Source organism: Mastigoproctus giganteus, chromosome 3 (assembly GCF_048544385.1).
Source record: "Mastigoproctus giganteus isolate SK-2022 chromosome 3, ASM4854438v1, whole genome shotgun sequence".
NCBI lineage: Eukaryota > Metazoa > Arthropoda > Arachnida > Uropygi > Thelyphonidae > Mastigoproctus > Mastigoproctus giganteus.
In genome coordinates, this window is record NC_143577.1 from 97,477,556 (window position 1) to 97,490,086 (window position 12,531).

General features: G+C 38.3%; 1 protein-coding gene across 1 annotated transcript in view; it reads left to right on the plus strand.

Moving 5' to 3' along the window:
- Ndg (Nidogen) overlaps positions 1-12,531 on the plus strand; it is a 255,770-nt gene that overhangs the window by 102,666 nt on the left and 140,573 nt on the right. The window contains exon 8 of the mRNA XM_090370056.1: positions 736-951. Within this exon, the coding sequence (XP_090226182.1) occupies positions 736-951 (216 nt within the window). The remainder of the gene's footprint in view (positions 1-735; positions 952-12,531) is intronic.

The window sequence follows — 12,531 nt, forward strand, 5'->3', positions numbered from 1 at the left end:
ATTATAAATGTATTATCTTATGTTTAATAAAACCACCCTTAGCAAAGGATTCACAGCTTTTTGCTAAACTACTGCTCCCATAGCCAATGGCGGACCTTAACAGAATATGTACACTATCTCGAAAATGGTTCATTTGCACCCCAATGTTCACTGGGACATTTTTTATTTTAGTTTGTAATTTTCACCTTTAAATTAATGACCATCATTTTTGAAACACAGTATATTATTAATATAATGTACTTCTATTTAAAATAAGATTTGTATAGTAATATTTTATTATAATGTGATATTATTACTATCATTAATGAACTAAGAAACTATATGAATTATTTCAGACGATATACCTGACTGAACCGAATTGCAAATTGAACCAAACCACTGGTCAAATCGCCTTTTGAACTAGACTGCAAACCGAACCACTTTAGAAATTTTTGAACTGAAGCGCGAAACGAACTGGTCCAAAATTTTTGGTGGTTTGCAGCTGTGCTTTCAATATCTGGATTGTGTATCCTAAAATTTTCCTTCTCTATCATTCCTGCTTCAGTTTTGGGTTTATTATTAAAATTCTCTTTTGGAGCAAATTGAGGGTCAATTAATTTGCTTTCATGTGTCTAATTTAAAAGTCTCAAATAATTCAAATTTATATAATTCAAAAGTCTCAAATAATTTGAATGATAATCAGTCTAATTTCAGTCAGTTATTCATGCAGTCATGATATTGTGTATATTTTTTTAGGTTTAATCAGATCTCACTCCTCGCGCTCCTATCGCTTGGAAGGAAAAACTGTGGAAGTGCCTTTTGTCATTGACCAGACCATTACTTATGTGGAGTGTCCATATAAGGAACAAGAGTATACTGCCCGACTAAAGGTGCAGAGGAACTTTATTGTTTATGATAACAGAGAGCAGATAGTGAGATATGCCATGACAAATAAAATATTCCCTCTTACAAGTAAGTGACTTTCTGGTAGCCAGTACCATTTGAAACTGAAGTTTTGTTTACTTTATATATTACAAATGCTCTGGCCTTGTATAATTGTGTTTAATCTGTTTGTACAATTTTACACTATAGATGCACTTGTATCTAATGCAGAGATAAAATTATAACCCCACTTATAATTAAAATCCAAAGTTAAATCATATTTCGAAGTCTTATAACTGTCCTTAACAGGATAGTTATAAAACTATCCTGTAAGAGCTAGATTAGAAAAAAACTTAACCAAGACCACTGCTGTTTAGTAATAGGCTGAAGGAGTAAATTTAAAAGATACTTTGTAACCTACCATAATTCTGGAATATTGGTCATGTAAGGCTCTGATTTGTCATAAAAAAAAAAAAATTTCCAATGTGTTCAAATACTTTCCCCAATTTGTTTCGTAATTACATATCCTTAATATAATGCCATTGAAGTTGCAGAAAAATGACTGTAATTCACCTGCTTTTAATTTAATCACTGTCACCACTAAAGTTTTGTCTTCTCTTACCATCAAACAGAAATTTAGTACCATCCCTTTATTCAATAGCAGAATTTTGCCTTTAATGCCATACTGCTCCAATTTGTACAGTAATCTTCTATGTACAACAGTATCAAAAGCTTTCCTAAGATACAAGTATATGATATCAAAATTATTTTTTGCATCCAATTCCTTTGTGACCACATCATGGTATCCAATCAAATTGGTCAGACAAGAGTTCCCCTTATCAAACCCGTGCTGTGTCTGAAAGTACTGTCTAGATGATCCTGCAGTGCTTCTTTAACCAGTGTTTCCATTAATTTCCTAGGAACAGTAGTTAAACTAACAGGTCTGTAATTACTTATGTCACCCTTTGATCCTCCTTTGTGAATTGGGGTCACATTTGCACATCTCCAGTCCATGGGTAACTCCCCCGAGTCCAAGGAAGCTCTCATAATTACGGCTAAGGGTTTGCTTACTTCCTTTGCTGCCTCCTTTAATATAACTGGATAGATCTCAGCCACCCCAGGTGCCCTTTTTATGTTTATCTTCAACAATTTCTCCTCCACTTTGCTCTCAGTTATTAAAAAATCATTTAACTCACTACCATAGTTTAATACACCTCTGGTATTCTCCTCCTATGTAAATGTAGATGCAAAATACTCATTCAGTTTGTTAGCTACCTGAGCAGGATTGTCAACAGTTGAACCATCGAGATCAAGTGGACCAATCTGATTCATCCCTTTCCTTCTAGAGTTTACATAAGTAAAGAACTCTTTCCTGTTTTTCTTTGCATCCTTTGCCAAAGATTTCTCATAATCTGCCTTTGTCTGCCTAACCTCTTTTGTGACTTCATGACAGACCAGCTTATATCTTCCATAGGCTTCTGTGCCACCTGTTAATTTATATGTATCCCATGCATTTTTCTTCTCTGCCATATGTCTCATTAGTTCATCTGACATCCATTTAGGTCTAAACCTTGAACAGTATTTCTTAGTTGGTATGAAAACCCTAGTAGCTTCCAAGATTAATTCTTTGAATGCTTCCCATTTAGAATTTGCTGCTGGTAACATCATCAGTTGGTCCCACTGTATAGACTTTAAAAACTGTCTCAGACCTCTGTAGTCACCTTTACGAAAGCAAAAAACTGTTCCCTTTATCCCTGATGGTAGTTGCCTCTTTGAGTAAATCCCACATCAGCACACTGTGATCCTAGTGGTTCCTTTAACTGCAGATTTGTAATGCATGTTGTTGTTGTTTGGTTTTTAGGAGCATTAGCAACTAAGGCCATATTGCTCCGGTGCGGTGGTCATTCCCTGACCTTTCCGCATCCTCCGTATTTAGTGGTGACGGGCTCGAACCCCGGTCTAATCAAGAAGCGTGTGCTACGCACTGCTGCTTCTTCCCACCTGGCTACGGAGGCGCCTTTGTAATGCATGAAGAATCGCTACTGATATTCTCCTCTCGTGATAAATCACGAAAGACTTGCTAGTGTGTGAATGACCTACCCACAAGTTCCAGTCAATATCTGGGAAATTAAAATCCCCAATTATAAGACAATCTGATTTACTGGCCCACTCTGTTTCTCTATACAGCTGTTCATTATACTCATCAGAGTCACTAGGCCTATAGCACACGCTCCTACTCTCAATTTTTCTTTCCCAGTGCTTATGTCACACCAGACAGACTCGACACTGCTCTGTCCACCCATGTTGAATGGCTGTGCTTCCTTGAATTTTATGTTTCTTAACTAATAGCATAACCTCTCCTCCCTTCCTATCATGTCTATCCTTCCTGTATACATTATACTCCCCAAATTCCATTTCTGCATTCCTATATCTGATGAACACCACGTCTCTGATATCCCAACAATATCTGCTTTTGATGTTTTGACCAGCACCTCAAATTCATCAAATTTATTTACTACACTCCTAGCATTGGTGTACATGCAAGTATATAGAATCTGCAGATAAAGGAACCACTAGGTGGCAGTGATCACAGTGTGCTGAAGTGGGATTTACTCAAAGAGGTAACTACCATCAGGGCTAAAGGGAAGGTTTTTTGCTTTCGTAAAGGTGACTACGATGGTCTGAGACAGTATTTACATTCTATACAGTGGGACCAACTGATGATGTTACCAACAGCAAATTCAATTTGGGAAGCATTCAAAGAAGTTATCTTGGAAGCTACTAGGCTTTACATACCAACTAAAAAATATTGTTCAAGGTTTAGGCCTAAATGGATGTCAGATGAACTAATGAGACATATGGCAGAGAAGAAAAATGCATGGGATACATATAAATTAACATGTGACACAGAAGCCTATGATAGATATAAGTTCCTCTGTAACCAAGTTACAAAGGAGGTTAGACAGGCGAAGGCAGATTACGAGAAATCTTTGGCAAAGGATGCAAAGAAAAACAGCAAAGAGTTCTTTACTTATGTAAACTCTAGAATGAAGGGGATGAATCAGATTGGACCACTTGATATCGATGGTTCAACTGTTGATGATCCTGCTCAGGTAGCTAACAAACTAAATGAATATTTTGCATCAACATTCACATATGAGGAGAGCGAGGGGAATGCCAGAGATGTATTCAACTCCGGCAGTAAGCTAGATAATCTTGTAATAACTGAGAGTAAAGTGGAGGAGAAATTGTTGAAGATAAACACAAGAAAGGCACCTGGGGTGGATGGGATCGATCCAGTTATATTAAAGGAGGCAGCAAAGGAAGTAAGCAAACCATTAGCCATAATTATGAGAGAGCTTCTTTGGACTCAGGGAAGGTACCCATAGACTGGAGATGTGCAAATGTGACCCGAATTCACAAAGGAGGATCAAAGACTGACACAAGTAATTATAGACCTGTGAGTTTAACTTCTGTTCCAGGAAAATTAAAGGAGGCACTGATTAAAGAAGCACTGCAGGATCATCTAGACAAGACTTCAGTTATAGCTCGGACACAGCATGGTTTTGTTAAGGGAAAGTCTTGCCTGACCAATTTGATTGGATACTATGATGCAGTCACGAAAGAACTGGATGCAGGGAATAACTTTGATATTATATATTTGGATCTTAGAAAGGCTTTTGATACTGTTGCACATGTTAGACTGCTGCACAGATTGGAGCAGTGTGGCACTGGAGGCAAATTGCTGCTATGGATAAAGGGATGGTTGAGGGGGAGAAGACAGAGAGTGGTAATCAATGGACACTGTTCATCGTGCACTAATGTTATTAGTGGAGTCCCTTAGGGTTCAGTGTTGGGTCCATTATTGTTGTCTGTATTTATAAATAATATTGATGATGGTATATCAAGCTTAATGTCCAAGTTTGCGGATGATACAAAGGTCGGCAGGGTTATTAAGGACACTACTGGTGCTATGCTGTTGCAACAGGATCTGGAAAGGTTGAGCAGATGGGCTGAGAGGTGGCAAATGAAGTTTAACATTGACAAATGTAAAGTACTACATATGGGAAAGAGCAACCCCAGAGCAACGTATCAACTCTGTGGTACTACACTGACAGTGGTAGAGAATGAAAAGGACCTGGGGGTAATTGTGCAGGCAGATATGAAGTTTTCTGAGCAGTGCAGATGGGCTGCAAGCGTAGCTCATGGTGTCTTGTCAATGATATATAGGAATTTTTCTAGCAGGGATAAGTAGGTGATTATTCCCTTGTATAAGGCAATGGTAAGGCCACACCTTGAGTACTATATACAGGTCTGGAGGCCTCATTTCAAGAAGGATGTAGAGCTGCTAGAACGAGTATAGAGAAGGGCAACAATATTAGTGAATGGAACAAAGGGTTGCTCCTATGAAGAAAGGCTTAAGTTTTGCAAATTACAGTGCCTGGAGACTAGGCACTGGCGTGGTGATCTGATAGAGGTGTATAAAGCCTTGAATGGTTTGAGCATGCTCAATGCCGATGGGATTCTTCCTCTTGCTCAGAATAATAACCTGAGAGGGCATAAATTCAGATTGAGGAAAGACAGATGTAGGATAGATGTGTGGAAATTTGCCTTTAGCCAGCAGGTAGTTGGTTGGTGGAACAGACTTCCATCCCATGTTGTGGAAGTTGATAGCGTAAATAACTTTAAGGCTCAGCTGGACAGGTATTTCGATCGAACGGAGGGGTGAAATGGAAGTTTTTTTTTTTGGCCAATGCTGCATAAGCTTGCTTTCTTGCATCATATGCCTCTACTAATGCTAATGCTATACATGCACCTGTTCTTATTCTTAGCTACCATATCACAGCCCATGTATTTACTTGTTCCGCAATGACTCCCAGCAGTCTGTGAAACCTCTGGCACCTTGTTTTCCAGGCTGCTGCTCATTCCAATAGCAGCAGTGCAAGAATTGCTTTCACTTCTGCCAGTAGCTACTCTTAATCTATTAATCTGTGTATCCCCCCAAGCTAGTAGTTTTCCATCCCACCTAACACTGCCTCGATAACATCAGCAAATATTCTTACACCCTTTCTATTTAATTGTATCCCATCCTGTAGAAGCAGTCTCTCCTGTGAACAAGCACAGACCAGGCTGAAAAAAAATTCTACCCCATGAGCCTTGCACAATCTCTCCAGGGCCGAATTGATTGACGAGGCTCTTATCATATACTCCCTCCTATCGTGTCTGGGCAGAATTGCAGACATATTTAAATGCAACCGTAACTTGCAGCTTTTTTTCAATGTTGACATGTACTTGTTTAGTAATTCTGCTGTTCTCTTACTCTTAATATCATTGGTGCCAATGTGTACAACAATATCACCTTTTGTGCCCTTAAAGGTTGATATCACTTTTACAACATCATCACCTTTTGCTCCTGGCAGACATACCCTGGTTCTGTTTCACCTATCCTTTTTGCACAATATATTCCCTGTTTCCCTGACAATAGAGTCACTACCAACAACTAGTTCCTGTGGGACCAGCGCATTCTCCCTTTGGGATTGCCGCTGTGTTGCCCGAAGTTCAAGCTCTGGCATTGATGTCAGCAGCTTTGAGCTTGATGAGCCCTTTGAGGGCATCTACCCTGTTCTTCAATCTCTCGTAAAGGCCCATAACAATGCTGGGTTGGCACCTCATTTCCTCACACTCCTTACATCGAGCACACACAAAGTCATTCCCCTTTGCAATATCATGTCTCCTTCCTGATTGCACCATAAACATCAGACGAGCAGTACATTTGAAAAGGCTGTGATTCAGTGGACAATGCCCCCCTCAGTTCTCCCCTGAGTTTGACTTGACGCATTATAGCCTTAGATGCTAATGTGCCATAAAATCCTAAAACAACCAACCAACCAACTCCCTCCCCATAGCCACAGCACCTCCACTGACTTTTACTTTGCTGCTCTTGTCTAAAACATGATTTCAATTCAGTTTTAATACAATTCAAATTATTACACTAAACTTCTATCCCAATTCAGTAATAACACTATATACAGTGAAACTTCCCTTTAACGGACAGCCATGGGGAACGAAAATGTGTCCGTTAGAGAGAAGTGTCTGCTAACCAGAAGTCTGAGGGAGAAAAAAAAAAAAAAGAAAGAAAAATCGTTAAACGTTTAATGTAAAATTAAATTAAAATATATACAGATTTTGAACAATATTTTTGTAAATAATATATATACAATTGCAATTGTGCTATGCATATTATGACTTTATCTTAAGAAAAATGCATACAGTAATCACTTATTTTCTTCTGCACCTTCTTCCGGCTGATAATTTTGTTTTCAACATTTGTTTGGAGTGAAGAAACCATCGAAAGTCCTTCAGTATCTTCTTCAGTGGCGAAAAACATTTTTAAACGATTGATTTGTATGAGCGCTTCTTCTATTTTCATCGGTGGTTCGTCGTTAATATGTTCTTCGACAGAATGACCTCCTTCCATTTCTTCATCCTCATGAGGAACTTCTTGAAAAATATCAATGATAATGTCGTTGATATCTATAGCACCATCTTCTGTAGTGAGGTTTGAGTCTTTGTAGCCAGGGTCACTTGTAGCGGAAGTATCGTACATTATCAATAGATGTTGAAGTTCTTGTTCTTCTTGGTGCTCCACATTGCTGTTCACAACTTCAATTTTTGCATTTGAGAAGCCAGACTTTACAAAACAGTTCACGACAGTTTGTTTTCTAATTGCGTTTACTGAAGAGGAAATTCATTGAATCGCATCTAGGATGCTGATTTTCTTTGCAAGGTCACTCGCACATGTTACATCGTTCATGTTTGCAATGAGATGTCTTAAAACACGTTTTCTGTAGTGAAGTTTAAAATTTTTTATTATCCCTTGATCCAAGGGCTGACACTCTGCAGATGTGTTTGGTGGCAGAAAAATGATTTGAATGTTGGACAATTCAATGTGCAGGTGAGATGCAGCATTATCCATGAAAAGAATAATTTTTCTGTTTTGACGAATCATGTTTTGGTTAAAGTGACTTATCCATTCGCTCATGATATCTCGTGTCATCCACGCTTTTTTATTAGACTTCCAGTCAACATCCAAAAGAGTCAACTTTATGCCCTTGAAACAACGAGGATTTTGTGGTTTTCCTATAACAAGAGGTTGTTCAAAGTCTCCCAGCATATTTGTACACAATAGTACAGTCAAGCGTTCCTTAGAAATTTTTCCGCCCTGGCACTTTTGTTTTTTTAGTCTCGTGTTTTCAGGAAGAGCTTTAAAAAAACAACCCTGTTTCGTCACAGTTGTAAATATCCTTAGCTTAAAAATCACGACATAAATCTTCCAATTTGACGGCCCACTCTGTTACAACCCCAGTATCAACAGATCCACCTTCACCACTTACGGTTTTCCAAGAAATTTTATGCCGAGTTTTGAACTTGTCTAGTCATCCCACAGAAGCTTTGAACTCATTTACTCCCATAGATTTCGCAACCTCCAAAGCCTTTTTCCTAATAATAGGCCCATTAATGGGAATTTTTTTAGCACATGCGCGACAAATTTGAAGTCCAACAGTTTTCGGGAATGATTTTTGACCCTGATCATTTACGTGTTGCCAAAATTGTTTGAGCAGTTCATTTTTTTTTTTTTCTTTAGGATGTCGCTTATCTGCGTATTCCCGATTTTGAATTTTGCAGCGAGATTGCGAACACTATTTTTTTGCCGATCATACGCATTAATGAGTTCGACTATCTTTTAAAGTTAAATGTTTACGAGAACACATTGTGCACTTCACACGACACTGAACAAAACTGAAAACTGAAACTGAAAAGGCGAAAGGCCGACCATATTCCCCCCTTCCTGCACACACCGAATTCATCAGAAGTTTTACACGTGCCTTAAAATTCTTGAAAAAGGGTTTAGAACCGCAACGTAAACCTTGATAAAATTCAGAGAATCGAAAATAGAAAATAAACACATGATTGAGGCAATACGTGGAAGAAACGTTCCTAGAAAAAGGGCCGTGAGTTCGCCCGCTGTCCGTTATGGGGAGATCAAATTAAGTGCTAATCTAAACGAAACAGTGCAGATTGCCTGTCCGTGTCCGTTACAGAGAATGTCCGCTAGACAGAAGCTGCAAACACGTTAAAACCAATGGAGGTGAGTTGGGGAATTTGAAAATGTCCGTTGTAGAGAGATGTCCGTTAACGAGAGGTGTAAGTTAGGAAGTTTCACTGTATATATATATATATATATATATATATATATTTCAGTATAGAGTTTTTATCTCCATCCGAATTACGTTATATTAATTTCATGTCTCCCATCGTGTTTAAGTCTATATATACTAAGTTATAACGTTATGTTTATAAAATCTACGTGGCTATATGTATTAAGTTAAAATGTTACATTTGTAAAATCGAAATATATATAATAGAAAATAATTTAGCTATCTATGCCAAATCACCTATTCTAAAAGCTCTACTAATATTACTATTGTCGTACGTTATGTCTACGTGACAAGTTAAATTTTTAAAACATGTAAGCAGTGCTATAATTATAGTTTATAATCCTCTGCTGACACTGATTACACTCCTACAAATTACGTAGAACCTTCCAGTATCTCCTATACTGATACGAAAAACAATGTTTGCAGAATCGACTGTGGTTTTCTATGCAATTACAAGGCCGAGTAACAAATAAATTCACAAAATTAATCAGAAAATTACAAAAAAATATTATACTAATAAATTTAAATCAAAAGTTATACAAAAACAGTAATTTCAAATCAATAAATAAAAAAGTCGACAGCAGCTTTGAACATAACCTGCTTCCACTTTTTCCTTTGAAAAAGCCTCCTTCAGCACTAGCCACTGCTAATGGCAACTTGAAAAGAATTCTTAGCACTCAAAAAGATTTGCTAATGATGCCATCAAATTGCTTGAGCATATGAATTATAAGATATTTTTTTTTTGCCAGTGCAGAAAAAGCCTGTGGCTTCTTTGCACTATATGGTGAATACTATTACTATTTTCAGCAAGAAAGCTGAATTCATAATGGTTTTACGAATAATTTAATTTTTCGTATTAATCGATGATGGAAGTGACTTTCTGATCACTACCTAAATGCATAATTTCTAAATTCATATTGGTCTTTATTGGAATTTACACTGAGTGATTGCTGAATTATGACCACCTACCTAATACTTCATAGGTCCTCCTTTTGCCCTCAGTACAGCAGCTATCTGACATGACATTGATTCAACAAGATGTCGGAAGCGTTTGGGAGGTATGGCCAACCAAGCTGTGTGTAATGCGGATAGCAATGCAGGTATGGAGGTGATTGGTGTATCCAGATGCCTGATATGCCTTTCCATAGTGTCCCACAAATGCTATATGGGATTGATATCGGGGGAGTTCAGAGGCCAGTCGATATGCTGGAAGTCAGAACTGTGTTCCTCAAACTATTCCCGCACATCAAGTGCCCGATGGCTTGGTGCATTGTCATCTTGAAAGACACCATCGCCATTCAGGAAAAAGTGCAACATAGCGGAGTGTATACAGTCAGCAAGCAGTTGACGATAGCAGAGGCCAGTGATACATTATTCCACATGCACTAGGGGTCCAAGTTCCTGCCAGTGAAACAAGCCCCACACCATACAACCGCCTCCACTGGCCTGCACTTTTGATACGCTGCATGATGGATCTAGAGCCTCATGTTGTTGATGCCAAATCTGTACATGACCATCCACGGTGTGGAGTAAATAACGTGACTCATCCGACCAGCACACCTTCTTCCAGTCTTCTAACATCCAACTTGCATGCTCTTTGCACCAAACGATTATTTTATGCCGATGAACTTTGATTAGAAGAGGATGCCATAGGGATCGTCTGCTGGTATAGCTCATACGTGCAAGCGTGCGACGCATGGTCATGCCAGATATTGTTTCAGGTTGGCCCATGTTGTTTTGGGTAGTCAACGCTTCAACAGGCTGTTCGCCTGTACGAGTTGTCGGACCCGGCACTCACCTCTAACATCAACCTTTCGCTGACCTTTGCAGTTTTGCCGTTGGGTCATTTGATGCCAATCAACAACCATTTTGATGCCAGTCCTGGTACACTTTAACAGCGGCGGCTCGCAAACACCCCACCAGTTCAGCCGTTTGGGAAATCGAGGCACCAGCTCATCAAGCTCTTACAATCTGTCCTTTATCAAAGTCTGATAAATCCTTCCTTTTACCCATCACGCTCGGAATTTTACTACCTATTGAACCACTGACACCTCATCTATGCTATGTAGGTTGACTAGCTGCGCACTCTCGTACCTCATGTGGTCAATGGGTCACATTCAATTTTCATAGGGGTGGTTATAATTCAGTGATCACTCAGTGTATATTTATGCTTTGTTTATCTCAAACCCGTCTTTCAATATCTGGATTGTGTATCCTAAAATTTTTCTTTTCTACCATTCCTATTTCATTTTGGGGTTCATTATTAAACATTCTCTTTTGGAGAAAATTCTTGTTTGCTCAAATTCAGGTTCAAGTCACTACTATCGCAGAATTTCTAAATCCATATTAGAATTTATTCTTATACTTTACATTTATCTCAGACCTGTCGTTCAATGTCTGGATTGGGTATACTAAAATTTTTCTTCTCTGTTCATCTTGTGGTTCATTGTTAAATTGAGGTTCGATTGTAAATAATTTGCTAACTTTTTTCAACCTAGGACAGTGTTTCACAACCTCTTTCATATATGGACCACTTTTATATTTGAAATAGAAGTCACAAACCAGAAAAAAGATTAAAGTAACATGCAAATATATTAATAATTATTTTTTAAATATAATGATGTAGTCATATTTGACGTATGTACAGTGGCTGACAAAAAAATGCATCACTTGTGAATTTTGCAAATAATGTGTTTTGCACTGCGTTGTGGGTTGCTGAAATGTTCGAAATGCATTTGTTAGATGGAATATATATCTCTTTGAATGAAATACAATAAAAAGACTCCATCTGATGTACCTAATTGCCATAAATATCTTCCGAAAGGGTAAAATGCGTAATTGATGGAAATACGAGAAATCATGCAAATGGCATTCATGACAAGCAGAAATGCATTTTATTGCATTTACTTGTACAAACTGAAATGACAAGTTGATGTAATAGTATTATGTACTGTAAATCAACATAAGTCCTCAATATTTTGTTGTTCCTCTTCGAGCTACAATTACAGCCTTGCAACGATCTGGCATAGAGTTAACTTCTGGATATATGGTTGCCCAGTTTTGTGGTACCACACCCTTACAATGCTCTCCTGCAGCTGACTGCATCTTACTTGTTGGCTTCTTCCGAGCAGTTTTAGACAACATTATGTACCAGCAGTTTTCAATAGGTTTCAAATCTGAACTGTTGCCGGGCCAGTCCAACACTGTAATGCCAGCATTTCTGAGGTATGACTGCGCCTTAAGGAAGAAAAACGAGGGAAAATATTGGTGTAAGTATGTTTTAAGCCTTGTGAGATAAGAAGACAAACTCATCATTAAATCTAAATAGCATAAAACTTACCAATTTTGCTGTGTGGCAAGGTGTTAAGTCCTGTTGAAAAATGCAGTTTTGAACGTCTGTGTGGTAATCCCTAATAATGGGTTTCAGACACTCCAAGAGATCAGTGTAGGT